The sequence below is a fragment of the Tamandua tetradactyla genome, chromosome 9 (genome assembly GCF_023851605.1).
Source record: "Tamandua tetradactyla isolate mTamTet1 chromosome 9, mTamTet1.pri, whole genome shotgun sequence".
Lineage (NCBI taxonomy): Eukaryota > Metazoa > Chordata > Mammalia > Pilosa > Myrmecophagidae > Tamandua > Tamandua tetradactyla.
In genome coordinates, this window is record NC_135335.1 from 49,405,458 (window position 1) to 49,426,574 (window position 21,117).

Below are 21,117 nucleotides of genomic sequence, written 5' to 3' on the forward strand. Positions count from 1 at the left end.
GCGTGGGCACCAAGTGCTGTCCAGCCCCTTGGGGAGGAAGGAGAACCACTGGGCCCAGAAAGCCTGCCCATCCCAACGGGGGGTGCAGGTGGCAGAGGAAGGAAAGGGGGAGAAGAGGCCCCAAGTTAAACTTGGAGCGAGAGGGGAGGAGGGGCTGGCAAAGGCACAAAGGAGTGGTTCTACCTTCTTCTCATGCGCTCTCCTCCTCACTCACACACTCACACTCACCCACTACACATGTACACAGCCTAATACTCACATGTACACACATCACTACATATACACACCCACTGCACACACGTACACACACTACACAATGAACACAGTCATGCTTGCATGCATGCACGCACCCACACATTACATGCACTATGTACATGTAATTACACGTAAGCATGTACATACCATATACATTCACGCTCATGTCTACACACAATGCACACATGTAAAAACACACACCACACATGGGTACACACAAGCATATGCCCATGTACACATGGCATGCAAATGCACACTACACATGTGCATACATGTACACACTCACACATGTAGATACACGCACACATATACATGTGCATATGCACACACTCAAACTACACACATGGGTATATATGAACACACTCACACTTGCAATGAGGAGGATCTTGAGCTCCAGGTCCAGTGTCCCCCATGTGGGGGGCAACAGGGGCAGGCAGTGGCCCTGGCCAGAGGATGGGGATGGAAGGGATCCGGGAAGGATATTGAGGGCTTAAGTGATTTGGTTGAAAAAGAGCAAACAGAATCTGTGGACCTGCCTGTGTGAGCGGAAAGGAGTCGAGGCCGAGCAGGGCTTTTCTAAAGTGAGGTGGCGGCGGGGAGGGTCTGGGAGGAGGGTGAGGGGAACACTGGAGAGCACAGTCTATGGGTCTCCCCACGAGGCCAGAGCTGAGGTCCCCGGTGGGCCAGTGCTGGGGTTCCGGAGGAGAAGCAGGGCGGGGAGGGGCTGCGCGGCCCAAGCTGGCACCGCGTGAGAACTTCCGCACCGGGTGACACCACAGGGACGTCCGCACGCCCCGGAGGCCCTTGCGTGGTCGGGAGTGGGGTCAGGGGCCATGGGAGCCTGGCTCTGCCCGGCGGGTAGATGGCATCACAAAGGGGGTACGTTCCTGTCCAATGCTGGGGTGGCTGTGCACCCCAATTCTGTGAAAGCCCTCTCCTGGGCCCCACAGACTGGGAATGTGGCGGCGGCACTACCGCGCTTGCAAGTCCAGAGCTCGGCCCGCCTGGCTGGGTGGGGACCAAGTGGGGTCCCCCGAGGGAAGCAAGCCCCGGCTGTGATGTCGGTGACCCCGGGTCGGTTGGCCAGCAGACGCTGGTCCTGTCCCTTAGCTTCCAGCTGCTGGCCTTCCTGTCCTGGATGCCAGCGACTCTGTGACCAGTACGCTCTATCCCTTCTGGTGACGGTCGAAGATGCACCAGGACGCTTCCGTGTTGCCCCGGGGCTGCACAAGGAGCCGCCGGCTGGGGTGCGGCCTCCGTGAGCAGTTTTCCCAGGACGCTGGTGGCCGCATGGTCCGCGCTTCCCCTGAGGTCCACCCCGCCCCCACCCAGCAAACACTGTCTCAGGGGTCAGGCCTGGCCGCAAGCAGAGCGGATGGGTCCCTTCTCTGGGGGTCAGCTGCAGGGTGACCCCGGCTCTCTCACTGGGCCCTTACGACTCACGAAGATCCCCGGGGGGGCCTGGTCCTACGGAGCCAGTACCTCTGCCCCTCCTGGCTCCGTAGACCTCCTACAGGCAGCAGGGAGCCAAGAGCAGAGAAGCCTGGGCCCTGCACCCCCACCCCCACCCCAGCGGCAGGACGGCCGGGCAGGCAGGGGTTCCAACCAAAACAGTGCAGGGCGCCAGCCAAGAGGCCGCAGGGCAGGGACCAGGCGCCCGCGGGAGCCACCCCGACGAAGCCGCCTCACGCGGCTGGTGCCCCCCACCACTAAACGAAGGCAGCAGAGTGTGGGTGGAGAGGGTGGGGGTGCGGGTGGAGGGGGTCGGGCTGGGGGCAGAGTTGGTGGAGCGCACACCTGGGCTGGGGGTTCGCAGCTCACAGCCAGGATCTCTGCAGAGTCAGCCGTAAGTCTGGCTCTCCCAGCGGCACCCAGCTGCCCCTGGCCCCTCTGCCCGGCTCCCCGCCTCGCCCCGGTTCCTCGCCCCGCCCCCCCCCCGGCCCCCACCTCACCCCCCCCGCCCCCCCCCGGCCCCCACCTCACCCCCCCCCCCGCCCTGCACCCCACCCCCTGACCGGCCCCCCTGACCGCCTCCCCTGCCCGCAGGTGCCTTCATGATCCCATTCCTCATCCTGCTGGTGGTGGAGGGCATCCCACTGCTGCACCTGGAGTTCGCCATCGGGCAGAGGCTGCGCAAGGGCAGCGTGGGCGTCTGGAGCGCCGTGCACCCCACCCTCAAGGGCCTCGGTGCGTGGCGCCCTCCTCCCCTCGCGGCGTGGTGGGGCGGGCTGTGCTGTGCTAGAATGTTCCAGGCGGCGGTGCCCGCAGGGCCTCCCCTCCCTCCTGCTCCCCACACCCCTAGCCCTGACCTGGCCCTATTGCTGGTCACTCATTTATGAAATCCGTGACCCAGTGATGGTCCTTGTGCGGCCTCGCCAGGACCACACGGCTCACTGAGTCCTCAAGTGGGGACAAGTGGAGAGAAAGTCCGCGCTGGAAGGGGCAGGGGCCACGGCAGGAGCAGCCACGGCAGGAGGGGTCACGGCAGGAGCGGCCACGGCAGGAGCGGCCACAGCAGGAAGGGCCACGGCAGGAGCGGCCATGGCAGGAAGGGCCATGGCAGGAGGGGCCACGGCAGGAGCGGCGCACCCTGCCCTCCTCCCTGGCTGTACTCGCCCAGTCCCTCTGGGAAGCTTTGGAGTCCCCCCCACACACACACAGCTCTGCCCCCTTCCCCTCTCACCCTTGGTTTTGACAGCTCCCAATTTCTAAACAGCGCTGACATGAAATCCCTTTGCAAGTCCTGCCCAGCCTCCTCCAAACAAATGAGGGACCAGAGAGGGTTTCCCCCATCAGCTCCCCTCCTGCTTCCACTGATGAGATCCCAAGGGGAAGCTTTTCCTCATGCAGACCCTCCTGCCCCCGCTTCCGTGAAGACAGCGCCTTGCTCTTTCTTTCTTTTAACATTTTTCATTGTGAAATATAACATATATGCAGAAAAGCGATACATTTCAAAGTACAATTCAACAACTAGTGATAGAGCAAATTTCAGAGTCCGGTATGGGCTACAAGTGCCTCAGTTTCAGGCTTTTCTTTCTAGCTGTTCTAGTACCCTAGAAACTAACAAGAAATATCAATGTAGTCACTCAGCAGCCACAATTGTGTGTTAAACCCTGGCTTCTCTGCTCTATCTCCTCTCACTTCATCTGCCCAATCTTTAGGGATTTTTGAGCAATGACTGTCCTGACTCCCTCATGTTGAAAGGTGTGTCGACATCATGGGGGAGGGGGGTGCAACTAGGTGATGTTCTTGGAAAGGCTGGTGCCTCTGGGTTTCAGGGCTCATCTGGCATAAGAGCAATATGGAAGTTTTAATTTTCTAAAAAATAAACATAGTGAGTGAAACTTATACAGAGTCCCAGACAGAGCCCTGGGTGTTCTTTAGAGCTAACAGGAGTGGTGTTGGTTGGGGTTTGGCAAACTGTGGTAATTAGCCATATCTAGCTAAAGTGAACCTAAGAGTAGCCTCCAGAATAGGCTCTTGGCTCCATTTGAACTCTCCTAGCCACAGATACTTTATTTCTTACAATTCTTTCCCCCCTTCTGGTCATGGCCCCAGGACCAGACTCATCCATGGAAGTCATGGCCTACCTTGCCAGGGAGACCTTCACCCCGGAGGTCCTGCACCAGGGCAGGGATGCTCCTCACAGAGCTGGGCTTAGAGAGAGAGGATGCCTCTGAGCAACAACAGAGGTTCTCTAGAAGTAATTCTTAGGCTTGGCTTCTCTGCTACAGAAATGCTTTGGAAGAGCAAGCCTCAAGATCAGGGCTTTGGCCTATTGACTTGGGAGTTCTGAATGCTAGAGAGAGAATCAGTGATTTCCCAGGTGGGGAAGTTTAATAGTTTCATGTTATTCTCCAGTCCCACAAAGAACTATGCCAGTCTTTTCAAATGATCTTCCCAACAGAACTCTGGAGTGTATCCAGGTATTCCATTCAGCTACACAGACTTGCAGGGCCTCGTTCCTCTTGTGGGTTTTGTGTGTTTAGGTTGTTTAAATGAACTAACCAGACAGGTTGAGTTAGATTGTGTGCTACAGAAAATTTAAGTTCTGGACAAAATAAACATCACTTCCTTTGGTCTCATACAGTAGGGGAAGTTCTCAAATACAGACAATGTTTTCCTTTGCCTTGTATTCTGATTTACCTTAGTTTCAACCAGATTGGCTTCATTCTTATCTCTAATTGAAGTCTGATCTCTTTTTCAGCTTCTTTAACAGTTGCTATATGGAGTAATACTGGCTTTCAGAGTGCAAGAACTCCAACTCTGAGTCCTGGGTGTCACAGGTACCCAAAGTTCCAGGGAAATATCAAGTTATACATGTAGAGCTCAGCAGCTCAGAATTTAGAATTAAGCCTTAATGCTCAGGTGTGATTGCTGTAAGAGCTTACAATCTAAGCCCTAATTTGTCTTTCTTTGTTTTTATTGTGGTAAAATAAACATAACATAAAACTTCCTTTGTAAAGTGGACAACTCAGTGACAGTAATGACATTTACAGTGTTGCGTGACCATTGCCATCTCTTTCAAGAATATTTTCCAACCCCCAGACATGCTCCACGCCCATCAAGCAATAACTCCCTATCCCAGCCCCGCCCCTGGTCACCTCTAGTCTACTCTCTGTCTCAAAGGATCTACCTATTCTAGAAACCTCATATAGGTGGGGTCCTACAATATTTGTCCTTTTTGTTGGGCTTCTCTTACTTAGCATCAGGTTTTCAAGGTTCATCCATGTTGGAGCATACATCAGAGCTTTGTTCCTTTTTATGGCTGAATAATCCAGTTGCCTTTTTGGCTATGGGGAATAAGGCTGTGAAGAACATTGGTGAGCATGTATCTGCTTCCGCCTCTGTTTTCACTTCTTCTGGGTATACCTAGGAGCAGAATTGCCGGGTTGTATGGTAATTCTATACTTAACTTTCGGAGGAACCACAAAGCTTTTTACAGCAGCTTCATGAGAGTTCTGATTTCTCCACATCCTCAACATAATGTTATTTTCCATTCTTTTGTGGGGTTTTCTTTCTTTCTTTTTGAAAATAGCCATCCTATGGATGTGAGATGGTATCTCATTGTGGTTTTTATTTCATTTCCCTAATGTCTAGTGAAGTTGAGCATCTTTTCTATTTTCTTACTGGCCATTTGTTTATCTTCTTTGGAAAAACTGTCTACTCCTTTCCCCGTTTTTAATTAGGTTTTTGTTATTACATTCATAAGATTTTTAAATATATATTTGGGATATTAAACCTGTATCAAACTGGTGATTTGCAAATATTTTCTGCCACTATGTGGATGGTCTTTTCACTATCTTAATAGTGACTTCAGTATACAAATGTTTTCAGTTTTGGCATGTCCAAGTTATCTACTTTTCTTTTGCTGCCTGTGGTTTTTTTTTTTTTTTTTTTTTTAAGAGAGGGAGGAAGGGAAGGAAAGACAGAGAAGGAAGGAAGGATAGAAGGAAGGAAGGGAGGAAGAAAGGGAAACATCTTTAAACATTTTCTTGTTTTTTTTTTTTATTATATTTTGTTTGTTTGTTTGTTTTTTACATGGGCTGGGGCCGGGAATCGAACCGAGGTCCTCCGGCATAGCAGGCAAGCACTCTTGCCCGCTGAGCCACCGCGGCCCGCCCGCTGCCTGTGGTTTTGATGTCATATTTTTAAACTTTTTTTATTAATAAAAAAATTAACAAACAAAGCATTAAGATATCATTCCACTCTACATATACAATCAGTAATTCTTAATATCATCACATAGTTGCATATTCATCATTTCTTAGAACATTTGCATCGATTTAGAAAAAGAAATAAAAAGACAACAGAAAAAGAAATAAAACAATAACAGAGAAAAAAAAGATTATACATACCATACTCCTTACCCCTCGCTTTCATTTACCACTAGCATTTCAAACTAAATTTATTTTAACATTTGTTCCCCCTATTATTTATTTTTATTCCACATGTTCTACTCTTCTGTTGATATAGTAGCTAAAAGGAGCATCAGACATAAGGTTTTCACATTCACAGAGTCTCATTGTGAAAACTATATCATTATTCAATCATCATCAAGAAACATGGCTACTGGAACATAGCTCTACATTTTCAGGCATTTCCCTCCAGCCTCTCCCCTACATCTTGAACAACAAGGTAATATCTACTTAATGCATAAGAATAACCTCCAGGATAACCTCTCAACTCTGTTTGGAATCTCTCAGCCACTGACACTTAGTCTCATTTCACTCTTCCCCCTTTGGTCGAGAAATTTTTCTCAATCCCTTGATGTTAATTCTCAGCTCATTCTAGGGTTTTTCTCAGTCCCTTGATGCTGAGTCTCAGCTCATTCCAGGATCTCTGTCCCACGTTGCCAGGAAGGCCCACACACCTGGGAGTCATGTCCCACGCAGAGAGGGGGAGGGTGGTGAGACTGCTCGTCATGTTGGCTGGAGAGAGGGGCCACATCTGAGCAACAAAAGAGGCTCTCTTGGGGGTGACTCTTAGGCCTAAATTTTAAGTAAACTTGACCTATCCTTTGTGGGGTCAAGTTTCATACAAACAAGCCCCAAGACTGGGGGCTCAGCCTATAGTTTTGGTTGTCCACACTGCTTGTGAGAGTATCAAGAATTCAACTTGGGGAAGTTGAATTTCTCCCCACTCTCACCATTCCCCGAAGGGGGCTTGCAAATACTTTTCCAGTCACTGATCAAATCACTCTGGGATTCATCAGGGCATCACTCTGGACAAACCAACAAAATCTCATGTCCTACCTGAGATTCCAAGTACTTATGACATTCAATCAAACTATCTACATGAGTTATATTAGGAAATGCTCTAGTCAAAATATAAATTTTGTAACAAATAAACATTTTTTGCTTTAGTCTCACACATAAGGTGACATTTTAAAATATTAATTATCATCTATTTTCAGCACCCTGCAATAATGACCTTCCTTTGTTCTTCTTCATGCAAAAACATTTTTAAAATTTTTACATTGTACATTTCACTATTATTATACACTCTAGGCATTCCTAGATTATACCATCTCAATCTTTACCATCTATCTTTCTGATTTCATTTATGTCCCCAGCCCTCCTCCCTCTATCATTCTCACATGCAGCTTCATTCAGTGTTTTAACACAATTACGTTACAGTTAGGTAGTATTATGCTGTCCATTTCTGAGTTTTTATATTCAGTCCTGTTGCACAATCTGTATCCCTTCAGCTCCAATTACCCAATATCTCACCCTATTTCTATCTCCTGATGGTCTCTGTTACCAAGAAAATATTTCAAGTTTATTCACTAATGTCAGTTCATATCAGTGAGACCATACAGTATTTGTCCTTTTGTTTCTGGCTAATCACACTCAGCATAATGTCCTTAAGGTCCATTCATGTTGTTACATACTTCATAACTTTATTCTGTCTTACAGCTGCATAATATTCCATCTTATGTAAATGTCACAGTTTGTTTAGTCAACTGTCTGTTGATGGACATTTTGGCTGTTTCCATCTCTTGGTAATTGTTAATAATGCTGCTATAAACATTGGTGTGTAAATGTCCATTTGTGTCCTTTGAGTAGAGACAGCATATAGATGGGTCCTGTTTTTTAATCCATTCTGCCAGACTATGTCTTTTGATTGGAGAGTTTAATCCATTAACATTCAGTGTTATTACTGCATGGGTAGTACTTTCTTATACTATTTTGCCTTCTGGATTTTATATGTCATATCTAATTTTCCTTCTTTTTACCTTTACTCATAGTCTTCCTTTCTACACTCTTCTCCACACCTCTCTCTTCTGTCTTTGTATCTGTCTCTAGTGTTCCCTTTAGTATTTCTTGCAGAGCTGGTCTCTTGGTCACAAATTCTCTAAGTGATTTTTGTCTGAAAATGTTTTAATTTCTCCCTCATTTTTGAAGGATAATTTTGCTGGATATAAAATTCTTGGTTGGCAGTTTTTCTCTTTTAATAATTTAAATATATTATCCCACTGTCTTCTTGCCTCCATGGTTTCTGCTGAGAGATCTGTGCATAGTCTTATTGGGCTTCCCTTGTATATGATAGATTGCTTTTCTCTTGCTGCTTTCAAGATCCTCTCTTTCTCTTTGACCTCTGACATTCTGATTATTAAATGTCTTGGAGTATGTCTATTTGGATCTATTCTCTTTGGGGTACGCTGCACTTCTTGGATCTGTACTTTTAAGTCTTTCATAAGAGTTGGGAAATTTTCAGTGATAATTTCCTCCATTCGTTTTTCTCCTCCTTTTCCCTTCTCTTCTCCTTCTGGGACACCCACAACATGTATATTTGTGCGCTTCTTCATATTGTCTTTCAATTCCCTGAGTCTCTGCTCATATTTTCCCATTTTTTTCCTATAGTTTCTGTTTCTTATCAGATTTCATATGTTCTGTCCCCAAGTTTTGAAATCCTATGTTCTGTCTCTCGAAATCTACCATTGTAGGTTTCCATTGTTTTTTCCATCTCTTCTACTGTGCCTTTCATTCCCATAAGTTCTGTGATTTGTTTTTTCAGACTTTCAGTTTCTTCTTTTTGTTCTTTCCTTGCCTTCTTTATATCCTCCCTCAATTCATTGATTTGGTTTTTGATGAGGTTTTCCATGTCTGTTCATACATTCTGAATTAATTGTTTCAGCTCCTGTATGTCATTTGAATTGTTGGTTTGTTCCTTTGACTGGGCCATATCTTCAATTTTCCTAGTGTGATTTGTTATTTTTTGCTGGTGTCTAGGCATTTCATTACCTTAATTAGTTTATTCTGGAGATTGCTTTCACTTCTTTTAGCTAGGGTTTTCTTGCTGGATGAATTTGTTGTCTATCTGTTCTTAAAATTCCATTCAGCTTTATCTGGACCTTTAGCTTAAGTTTTGTTTAGCAGAGGAGAATTTTTCAGTTCTTGTTTTCTTGTTTCTTGCCTAGCTTGTGTGGTGCCTTCCCCCCCACACACACACACTTAGGAGGGTCTACTTAGATATTATATACCCCAGCCAGATTTTCTCAGACCAAACTGGCCTCCTATCAGGAGGAAAGAGTCACCTGCGTTGGTTTTCCCTGAGGGTGAGATCCAGCAGGTTGAAAGACTTTCTTGTGAAGTCTCTGGACTCTGTTTTTCTTATCATGCCCTGTGTGTGGCGCTTGTCTGACTGCAGGTCCCACCAGCATAAGATGATGTGGTACCTTTAACTTTGGCAGACTCTCCCTGCTGGGGTCATGGTGGAGACAGAGAAGAGGTTGTAGGCTGGTTTTAATGGCTTCAAATTACCAAGCCCTGGTGTCTGAATTCCTTGATGGAGGGATTCCACCTGAGTTAGGCTTTACCCCTCCCCTGGGGAAGGCACAGGCTCCAGACAAGCCCCCAAAAGAGCTCACTTCTGCCTATGCCTGTTGCAGTTGCAGCCTGAAAAGGCCTGCCGCTGTATCCAGAGGCAGTCAAGCCTTTGTAGATACACAGCCACAAAAACCTCTGTTTCCTTTTTTTTTTTCCCCCTTTTTCTGTCAGTCCTGCCCCCTTGGTGCCGGGGCAAAAATGAGCAACCTCCACTTTGATCAGGTTCACCTAGGCTGGGGGCTTATTTTTAGTAGTCACAATTTGTTAATTAGTTCCACAATTGGCATTTGATTGTGCCCAGTCCCTGCTGCTGGTAAAGTCCTTTCCTTTCCCCTCTGGGAAGCGGCCTGTGGGGGAGGGGTGCTGGCCGCCATAGCAGCTTTGGGAGCTCATGGTTTCGGGGGGGTGCTCGCAGCCAATCCAGCTGGTCCAGACTGGGGTACGCTGTGTGTCTGGTCACTGATGTGGCCCCAGGAGTTGTTCTGTACTGTTTCTGGTTATTTAGTAGTTGTTCTGGAGGATGAACTAAAACGCGCACGTTGTTAAGCTGCCATCTTGACCCCTCGATGTCATATTTAAGAAACCATGGTCATAAAAAAATTTCCCCTATGTTTTCTCCTAAAAATTTTATAGTTACAGCTCTTCAATTTAGGCATCTGGCCCATATTATTAATGTTTGTGCACTGTGCAATTCGGGGGCCTATGTCATTTTTTGCCTGTGGAGGTTTAGTTCTCCCAGCACCATCCACTGAAGGGACTTTTCTTTCCTCGTCAGTTGGACTGGTGCTCTTGTCAGCAGTCAGCTGACCATAGGGGGTTTGATTTAGGGCTTTCAATTCTACTCCATCGGTATCTATCTTTATCCTTATGCCAGCACCTCCCTGTTTTGATTACTGTAGCTTTTTAGTAAGTCTTCATATTGGGAAGTGTGAGTCCTCCAAATTTAGTCTTCTTTTTTTCAAGATTACTTGGGGTATGTGGCTAATCAAAAGCCATACAAATTTTTGGATGTGTTTTGCTATTTCTGAAAAAAAAAAGCTGTTGGGATTGCACTGATTCTATGGATCACTTTGGGTAGTGCTATCATCTTAACAATAGTAAGTCTTCCTATCTGTGAATACAGGATGTCTTTCCATTTTTTTAGGTCTTTAATTTCTCTTAGCATGTTCTGTAGTTTTCAATATAAAAGTTTTACATCTCCTTGGTTAAATTTATTCCTAAGTTTTATTCTTTTTGATGCTATTGTAAATAGAATTGTTTTCTTAATTTCTTTTCAGGTTGTTCATCACTGGTGAATATAAATAATACTGATTTTTGCTTGTTGCTATTGTATCTTGCAACTTTGTTGAATTTATTTATCAGCTCTAGCAGTTTTATGGTGTATACTTTAGAGCTTTCTAAATATGACACTATACCATCTGCACATAAAGATAGCTTACGTATGCCTTTCCAATTTGGATGTCTTTTATTTCTTTTACTTGTTTAATGTCTCTGGCTAGAACTTCCAGTACTGTGTAGAATAGAAGAGGCAACAGTGGGATCCTTGCCTTGTTCCTTCTCTTCAGGAGAAGCTTTCAGTCTTTCACCACTGAGGATTATGTTTGCTGTGGATTTTTCATTGATGCTCTATTATGTTGAAAAGCTCCCTTCTAGTCCTAGTTTTCTGAATGTCTTTTTTATCATGAAAGGGCATTGGATTTTGTGAAATCCTTTATCTGCATCAATTGAGGTGATTACATATTATTTTTCTTTCATTCCATTAATGTGGTGTATTATAATGATTGATTCTCAAATGTTGAACCACCCTTGCATTCCTAGGATGAATTCCACTTGGTCATCGTGTATAATCTTTTAAACTGCTGCAGAATTCCGTTTGCCAGTGTTTTGTTGAGGATTTTGCATGTATAAACATAAAGGCACTGGCTGGTAGTTTTCTTTCTGGTAGTACCTTTGTCTGGCTTTGGCATCAGGGTTATGCTGACCTCACAGAGTGAGCGGGAAGGGGTCCCTCTTCTGCAGCTATTTGCAAGAGTTTGAGGAGGATCATTATTATTTCTTTAAATGTTTGGTATAATTCACCAAATCCTGGGCTTTTCTTCATTGGAACTTTGCAATTACTGATTCAATCTCCTTATTTGGTACAGGTCTATTCAGGTTTTTTATTTCTTCTTGAGTCAGTTTTGGTTGTTTGTGTCTCTAGGGATATTTCCATTTTGTCTAGGGCATCCCATTTGTTGACATACGGCTGTGCATCTCTGCCCTCCCATTCCCCCGTCACACGGGGTGCCTTTATGTGGTGTGTGCACACTAACCCAGACTTAGAGTTCATGTCTTATGCATTTGCCTTCAAGTCAGAGAGGGCAAAAAGAGGAGCTTCAAGCCAAAAGTATAACATTACTGGCTTTTATACACACCTAGGAATTACATTACAATGTGTTTTTCCTCTCCTTTTGCTTCGAGGAGCTGTAGCCTTCACCCCACCCCCACCCCAGATGCAGGCTCCCACCAGGGGGTCTCTCACAGGCATGGGGACGCAGAAGTGGGGAGCTCTTTGTCTCCAGGGACAACGGTGGACTCCAGCAGCCACTCCCTCCTGGCACCCTGACCCTGCCCTCCTCCATGCAGCAGCAAGGAGGGGAGAAGCAGTGGATGCCATGGCCGTGGGCAAGCGCCCAGCCTCCAGCACCTCACCAGCCACAGGCACAGAGGTCATGTGCTCTGAGCTTCAGTTTCTTCAAAGTGGCGATGACACTGGAACCATAGGATGCACTATTGATGATCTCATAGTTTGTGGCCAGTAATAAAGCTGTCCAGCATTTGCCATTGCCCCCCCACCCCAGCTCACCCAGCATGGGGGTCTTGATCGTAGGGCTGTTACACCCAGTTTTCCTTTGCTTGCGGTGCAGCCCCTCCTCCCTGAGGACAGAGCTGCCCTGGAGCTGAGGGCAGGGTGGGTATTGCCGTCTGGGGAACCACGGTGTGCCCTGCCTGTGGGGCTCGGACCCCGGGTGCATCACGTGGTGCCCACACTCCCTCTTGCAGGCATCGCTTCCATGTTTGTGTCCTTCATCGTGGGCCTCTACTACAACACCATCATCGCCTGGGTCATGTGGTACTTCTTCAACTCCTTCCAGGAACCACTGCCCTGGAGCCACTGTCCCCTGAATGACAACAACACAGGTGAGCCCCAGCCCGAGGGCGCAGCCCCACCTCCTGCCGGCTCACTCGGCACAGCCAGGTGGAGACTGCTGGGTACCCGGCTCCCACTTAGCGTTACACATTTCATGAGCAGTGAGCCCCTGATTTAAAACACCAAGATGTTCTAGCTTAGGTTTCACCAAAAATGGGTCACCTCTATGGTCCAGCGGGCATTCAAAAAAAATCCAAGAGAGAGGCCCTCAAAGCAACGGGTTTTGCATCTCAAAGTGGGGTGTGGGCTCCCACTGAGGGTGCCGGGAATCGACATGTGTGGACCACTTGCCAGGAAAACCCTCCTCGCTTCAGGGCACCTTCCCACCTTCAGGGGTGAAGGGTCTCCAGGGTTAGACAGCCACCCTCCTTCAAGGCCCGCAGTGGGAGTCCATGAGCCTCGTTGCTCAGAAAGGCCCTGGAACCCATGGAGGTGAGCACAGGTGAAACGGGCATTGCGGGGCATTATCCCCCATTACGCCTGTGAGGGGCTCCTGCCCCTCCAGACCCGAGAGGCACACAGGCAGGTGGGAGAAGGAAGGCAGTCAGAAGTCCAGGGGGCACACATCACCAACCGGGCATGTGTGTGTGTACATGCCCAAGTGTATGCGGCCACGTGTGTGCACACACTTGTGTGACGTGTGTGTATGACCGTGTGACTGTGTGAGCACGTGTGCTCGTGCATACAAGCATGTGTGTGCGTGCTTATATGCCTGTGTTAGCACATGCATGTAGTCATGTGCATGTGTGTGTGCGTGTGTGTCTGTGTGTGTGCTTGTGGGCTGCATGGAGGGTGGGCCGCCGCCCTGCACCCCCTCCCGCTGCCGCACACCTGCCGCTCCCCCAGACTATGTGGAGGAGTGCGCGCGGAGCTCCTCCGTGGACTACTTCTGGTACCGCGAGACGCTCAACATTTCCGACTCCATCGACCACTCGGGCTCGGTGCAGTGGTGGGTGCTGCTCTGCCTCACGTGCGCCTGGAGCGTCCTCTACCTGTGCACCATCCGCGGCATTGAGACCACCGGGAAGGTGCGGCCGCGCGGGGGGTCCCTGCCCGGGCTCCCAGGGGGCCTGACGCCAGCGCGGGGAGCCCAGCTCCAAGCCCCGCAGGCCACCGCGGCTCCCAGGAGCGCCCCCGCCCCCGCCCCACCTCTGCCCTCAGACCACCCTCCACCCCACCCCCGGCCTCCCGCGGCCCCTGACGCCACCGCGGGACCGCCGCGCTGCCTGACGCCACTTAATCCCGCGTGCACAGGGCCCACAGCATCCGGGAGGCTTGGATTAAATTAAATTTAAAAGGACGGAAGTGAAGACTGGAAGAGCGAGCTCAACAGCTCTCTGCACCAGACCCCTGAGCTCGGCGGGGTGGGGGGGACGCATGAAAGGGGATGCGGCCCCCCATGGGCACGCCCTTCTGGGTGGGGTCCTCCGCCCCCGCCCACCCGCCGCGCCCCCTCCCCGCAGGCCGTGTACATCACCTCCACGCTCCCCTACGTGGTACTGACCATTTTCCTCATCCGAGGCCTGACGCTGAAGGGGGCAGCCAGCGGCATCGTCTTCCTCTTCACGCCCAACGTGAGCCCCTGGGGCGGGCCGCGCGCTGTGGGAGGGGCCCCTCCGGGTCCGCCGGCCTCACCTCCGTGGGACGCACTCACAGTGGGCACCCACGCACAGGCCAGGGCGCAGGCTCAGGGAGGGACAGCACCCCACCTCCCCCGCAGGCCCCTGGCCGCGGCTCACAGGGAGAAGCAGGGGCTGCGACCACCTCTGGGCTTCTGGGACCCCCAGGCTAAACCAACGTGTTGCTGCAGGTCACGGAGCTGGCCAACCCGGTGACCTGGCTGGACGCAGGCGCCCAGGTCTTCTACTCCTTCTCCTTAGCCTTCGGTGGCCTCATTTCCTTCTCCAGCTACAACCCGGTGCAGTGAGTGCGGGACTAGGGTGGGGGGCAGTCTCTTCACGCGGGGGGGGGGGGGGCGGGGGGAGCTGTCCCGCATAGCCCCCGAGGCCCCCCAGAACCCCCATCCTGGCTGCCCTTGAGGGCTCACAAACCTCCCTGGACCCAGGTACCCCCTTGAGAAAATGCCCCAGACTTCACTGGTGGACCCCAAGGTTTCCAGGAGGAGGGGCACTGAGCCATCCCAGCCCCCCCCAGTGCTCACCGGGCACCTACTCTGTACATGGTCCGGTGGGTCAGGGGATGGACCACAAGGCCTGGTCCTCGTGGGACTTGTGGCTTGTGGGGAGACAGACCACACTCGCGGGACAGGGAGAGGGAGCCGCATTGGTCAGAATGCGGAAAGGGCTGGGCGGCTGGAGCGGCGCTGCTGGGTAGGGCATTGCGGGGTGGGCTGGGCAGGGCGGGGAGTTGGAATTGGGGAGTGGGAGGCAGGGGCGGGGAGGCGGAGCTGAGGGGCGTCCTGCACCATCCTGTTGGGGGGCACTTCAGGGGCAGCACCCAGGGTGGCCCCGACTGTGGGAGGAGCAAGGCCCAGGCTGAGCTTTTTGGGACCCAGTTCTCATCCACCCCGGGGAAGAGGGTCCAGTAATATGGTGGGGCTCGGACCACCCCTGCGCTTCTCCCACGTGAGAACCTACAGCAAAACACACCTAGGTCTCCCTCCTCAACAGAACCACACAAGCGAGTCAGGAGGCGGAGGGCTGCTGGAGGGAGGCTGGAGGGGGGCCTGCTGCAAGGCTGTGGGGTACAGCTGCCCTTGGGGTCCCACTGCTTGTGGAGCCTGGGCAAGTTCATTCATGGAGGAGTGGGCTGGACCCGCATGTCCCGCAGGGTGCCCGGCGCTGGGCCTGGGTGGGGGGCAGGAGCGGGTCGCTCAGGCAGCGCGTGTGCTCTCCCCCCAGCAACAACTGTGAGATGGACTCCGTCATTGTGTCGGTCATCAATGGCTTCACATCCGTGTACGCGGCTACTGTGGTCTACTCCATCATTGGCTTCCGGGCCACTGAGCGCTACGATGACTGCATCAACATGTGAGTGTCCCTGGCGCCGCCGGCCCGCAGGCCACCTCCCTGGGCCCCACCCATGCTGGCTCTCCCCGCAGGAACATCCTGACCCTCATCAACGGGTTCGACCTGCCCGAAGGCAGCGTGACCCCGGACAACCTCACCGAGGCACAGAGGTTGTTCAACTCCACCGACCCCGAGGTCTACGGGCAGCTCAGCTTCCAGACCTGTGACATCAACTCCTTCCTCTCCGAGGTGCGTGGCTGTGGGAGTGTAAGGTGCTGCCCCTGGGCCTTGCCTCCGTTCCCAGACGGTTGCATTTATGCAGTCATGTCTTATACACCAGTGTTCACTGACTTGAATTGTGCACGTTTCTTATTTGGAGCTGTTTCAGTTTCCTGGGCTGTGCAAGCAAATACCATGAAATGGACTGACTTAACCAATGGGAATTCAATCATGTGCTGGTTTGAAATTATTTTATCCCCCCGGGAAGCCATGTTCTCCTCATCCAGTCTCGTGAGGCTGATCTTTTGTGGGCTGGGATCTCTTGATTAGGTTGTTTCCACGGAGATGTGTCTCCACACATCAAGGTGGGCTTGATTAGTTTCCTGGCTCATTTAAAAGGGAGACATTTTGGAGAAACTGCAGATGCTTGGGGAGTCTACACAAAGCAGAGATGAGACCTGATGCAGATGTTTTGAGATGCTGAGCTAAGAGATGAAACCCAGAGTCTGCCCTGGAGAAGTTTGGTGAGGACCCACAGATGCTTGGAGAGAAGGCCACTGGAAAAGGAGCTGAGGGTGCCGTTTGAAACCAGAAGCCGGGAGAGGACAGCAGACATTTCCATGTGCCTCCCCACGTGACAGAGAAGCCCAGATGCTGCCCTTCTTCTGAGAAGGTGCCCTCTCGGCGCCTGAACTTGGGCACATTCACAGCTTTAGAATTGCAAGTTGTAACTTAATAAATCCCCTTTATGAAAGCCAATCAATTTCTGGTATATATCCTTCCAGTAGCATCAGCAAACCATATCAGATTTTGGTACCAGAGAAGTGGGGTACTGTGATATGCAAATACCAAAAATACTGGAACAGCTTTATAAATGGGCAAAGGGAAGATTCTGTAAGAACCATGAGATGCTTGATAGAGAAGCCTTAGTTTACTTTGAAGAGACTGTTAGTGCAAATATGGACACTAAAGGTTCTTTCAAAGAGGCTTTAGACAGAAATGATGATGTATCATTGCAAACTGGAAGGACGATAAGCCCTGTTTTAAAATTGCAGAGAGGTCTGCCAACGAGAGCAAATCCAGTGACTCACCTCTGCCCCTCTAACTCTGCGATCGCTCTTCCCATCACACACGCTCACACCCTGCTTGAGATCGTGGCAGCTGTGGCGGCGGTGGGAGACTCCGACTCCTGGGACGCGGACACGTTCTCGGTGGAAGACCTGGTGTGGAAGTTGGGGGACAGCAGCGGCACCGCCAGCGGGGACCGCTGGGAAGGCGAGGACGAAGATGAGGACGTCAAGGATAACTGGGATGACGATGATGACGAAAAAAAAGATGAAGCAGAAGTAAAACTAGAAGTAAAAGTTTCAGAGAATAACAAAATAGTAGAGAAGATCAAAGAGAAAGAACAGCAACAAGAAAAGACAAGAAGAAATAAAAAAGAGGTTAGAAGAACCTGAAGAACCTAAAGTGCTAACACCAAAAGAACAATTAGCAGATAAACTGCAGCTAAAGAAGTTGCAGGAAGAGTCAGACCTCGAATTAGCAAAAGAAACTTTTGGTGTTAACAATACACTTTATGGAATAGATGCTATGAACCCATCTTCAAGAGATGATTTCACAGAGTTTGGAAAGTTACTAAAAGATAAAATTATACAATATGAAAAATCACTATATTATGCCAGTTTTTTGGAAACCTTAGTTCAAGATGTCTATATTTCATTGGAAATTGACGATTTGAAAAAGATTACCAATTCATTGACTGTGCTTTGCAGTGAAAAACAGAAAAGCAAAGCAAAGCAAAGCCAAAAAGAAGAAAGGTGTGGTTCCTGGAGGGGGATTAAAGGCCACGATGAAAGATGATCTGGCAGACTATGGTGGTTATGATGGAGGATATGTACAAGACTATGAAGACTTCATGTGACATTTTATCTTCTCCTGGTGTCTTCCTTCTGTTGCCCACAATCCCTTCAACATGTAGCACAACTTCCTTTCCTTTCAGTTCTGCCAAATGCTACAATCAGAAGTGCAATATCTTTGTGCTGGTTATTTAATCCCTTGATACTTAGGTGCTAATGTGCATATGAGGGAACTTGGATCTTGCCAAGGGGTTAAAAGCGGGAACCTCAGTTGCTACTAAATCATAGTAAAAAAAAAAATTTTTTTTCTTAATAACATTGTCATCGTTGCTATCTGATTCCATAGCAGCAGTCACTAAATTGGAAACAAAGGTTGCAACATGACAAAAAAAGATTGTGTAGTATTTACCAGCACCATTTCAGTAATACAGCCTTAACCATACCTCCTTGAACTACTTCATAACTTGTTGAGAAAAGCAGTTTGCAGCAAGGGCATGTGGTGTGCACCTAGTATTAAAATTGCTTTGTCTTTAGTTGAGCGTGAGGATATTAAAATTACATTGTGAAGAAGACTGCTTATCTCAGAGTGAAGATCCTGAAAAGCCACTACCAGTTTGATATTTAAAAATTAAATGACCAAAAACCTCCAGACTGAAGCTGAAGAAGGTAAACCTCTCCATTATTGCATTACAAGTTGTGGAATCTCTGTCTAGTTTATATTTGTCAGAATCTTTCTACTGATGGAGGGCTGCAGATGGGGGAGGGAAACTCTACCTGTTTCAACTGCCTGATTTAAGTATCTGAGAAACAAATCTCCTTTGTTCTCCTAGGCTGCAGTGGAACAACTTTAACAGGGTTTTGGCATTTCTTTTGCTTTATAAAACACACTCAGCAAACTGCACCAGTTAACTACAATTTGGTAAATTGTTATGTTAACAATTATGACATCTGCAGTGTTTTATAAAGCAACTAATTTAATAAAATTGCAGAGAACTTGGCAACATTAAGTCCTGGTGCTGATGGGAAGGAGAATTTGAATGCACCGAGCTGGAATACTTAGCTGAAGGAATTTCCAAACTAAATGTGGAAAATGAAGCCTAAAATACAACAGGAGAGGAATAAGCTGAGGACTGAACTCTCGGGTAGAAAGAAACCAAAAAGTGATGGCCTGGAAAGTCCTGAGCTCCCGGAAAGTGAGACCCAGAGAACAGTGCCCCGTGTGAGGATTTAACCATACATGGAGCCAGTCAGCTACTCCAGAACAAGCCAGGCTTGGAGAAGGAGTTATCCAGAAAGGATTTGTGGACGGTCCTATGGGCTGATGGCTTTGGTCCTTGTGCACTACATGCTAAACCAACAAATATTTTGTGAGATCTGTAGAAATAGAACCACTGCCAGTCTGGACTAAAATGGACAGAAAAGGGACAAATTGAAGGAAAAATGACTTCAAAGCAGACCATGGAAGCCAAGGTCTGGAGCCAGGAAACCTTGGGCTGGGGGAGCAGACCCATGTGTGCATGTAGGGGGTGGGGTTTGTCCTGGAGGCAGAGGGCAGACCTTCTGCTCCGTGTTCTGCTGCCCCAGACCACAGTGAGAGTGGAGCACATTCCCCAGGGCTTGTGGGGAGCCCGGCTGTCACCCACTGTTCTGAAGGGGTTGAGCGTGTGCCCCAGAGATGGCGGAGAGCCCAGTGCCACCCACATGGTTGAGGAGGGTAGGGCTGAGAACAAGGTGGTCTCCCCAATGTTCCCCAATGTTGTAACCCTCATCCCAGTGTTTGGAGAGAGCAGGGCCACTGTGCAGGCCTTGGAAAGGGTGGGACTGCCCTTTCTAAATTCCTGAGGATGAATGACTCTCAGACTTTGAAATCTGATGGAGTTTGCCTGCGTTTTGGAATTGTTTGGGTCCGGTGACCCCTGTGTTCCTTCCAATTTCTCCACGGCAATTGGTTTGTTTATCCTATGACTGTTCCTTCTTTCTATATTGGCAGCAGATAGCTTGTTCAGAGTTTCACAGGTCCGTGGCCAGAAAAGAATTTTTGTCTTAGGGCAGACCATGCCTGTAATGGATTTTGATGACATTTTGTGCTGTTTCTGACTTTGTATTGTATTTGTGTTTTTACTGAAATGGTTTAAGGCTTTTGTGATATTGTGATGGAATTAATGTATTCTGTACATGGAAGGACCATGTCTTTTTGGGGTACAGAGAGTGGAATGTGCTGGTTTGAGACAGTTATATACCCCAGAAAAGCCATGTTCTTTTAATCTTAATCCAGTCTTGTGGGGGCACATCTATTGTAAGGTGAGATCTCTTGATTAGATTGTTTCCATGGAGATGTGACCTCACCATTCAATGTGGGTCTTAATTAACTTACTCTCATCCCTTAAAAGGGAGACATTTTGAAGAAAGCTCAGATGCTTGGGGAGTCTACACAGAGAGCAGAGATGAGACCCAACACAGACATTTGGAGATGCTAAGCTAAGAGTTGAAACCCAGAGTCTGCCTGGGGGGAGCTCAGTGAAAGCCCAGATGCTTGGAGAGGGAGGGCCACTGGAAAAGAAGCTGAAGATGCTATTTGGAACTGGAAGCCGGGAGAGGACAACAGACGCCGCCATCGCCTCCTCCCGTGACAGAGGAGCCCAGATGCTGTTGATCCTTGATTTGTCACGTGGCTGGCACGTCGTGGTCTCTCCTGGTCCCCCCTTTCTGCTGGGCTCTGTTGATGACCAGCCTCTTGCTTCCTGAGCGCTCTCTCTCTCTCTCTCTCTCTCCCCCTCTCCCTCCCCCTCTCCCTCCCCCTCTCCCTCCCCCTCCCCCTCCCCCTCCCCCTCCCCCTCCCCCTCTCCCTCTCTCCGTCTCCCTCTCTCCCTCTCTCTCTCTCTCTCTCAACTTCACTCTCTTACAAAGGCCTCCAGTCCTAGGGTTAAGACCCCTGCCCGGGCTGGCCCACTCTCCTGAGTGGCCTCATCAAAGGCGCTCCTACGGCAGTCCCACCTGCCAGGGTTTCCTGAGGCACAGGCAGCTTCAGCTGGTGCAGGAGCGACACGACGGCCCAGCGCGTCCTGCTACCGGGGCACAGCGAGCCCTCGTCCTTCAGCCCCACACAGCATGGGTCCCCTCCAAGACTCCCACTGGCACCCCAACAGCGGGGGGAATGGGGGGAGCCGCTGGGGCCATGACACAGGGTCCGGGCCAGCCTGCAGGACACTGGGGAGAGAAGGGAGACCCAGGCTGGCCCACAGGGTGGGTGTATCCCCGCAGGGCATGGAGAGCTGGGCGGCCAGCGGGCAGGG

At 49.5% G+C, this 21,117-nt stretch overlaps 1 protein-coding gene and 1 pseudogene across 1 annotated transcript in view; both read left to right on the top strand.

Annotated features, from left to right (window-relative positions):
• Positions 1-21,117, top strand: part of SLC6A19 (solute carrier family 6 member 19) — a 33,992-nt gene that overhangs the window by 8,811 nt on the left and 4,064 nt on the right. Inside the window, exons 2-8 of the mRNA XM_077116801.1 lie at positions 2,302-2,442; positions 12,630-12,767; positions 13,624-13,805; positions 14,241-14,351; positions 14,588-14,700; positions 15,639-15,767; positions 15,839-15,995. Coding sequence (XP_076972916.1) covers positions 2,302-2,442; positions 12,630-12,767; positions 13,624-13,805; positions 14,241-14,351; positions 14,588-14,700; positions 15,639-15,767; positions 15,839-15,995 — 971 coding nt within the window. The remainder of the gene's footprint in view (positions 1-2,301; positions 2,443-12,629; positions 12,768-13,623; positions 13,806-14,240; positions 14,352-14,587; positions 14,701-15,638; positions 15,768-15,838; positions 15,996-21,117) is intronic.
• LOC143647123 (eukaryotic translation initiation factor 3 subunit J-like) lies at positions 16,004-20,586 on the top strand (annotated as a pseudogene).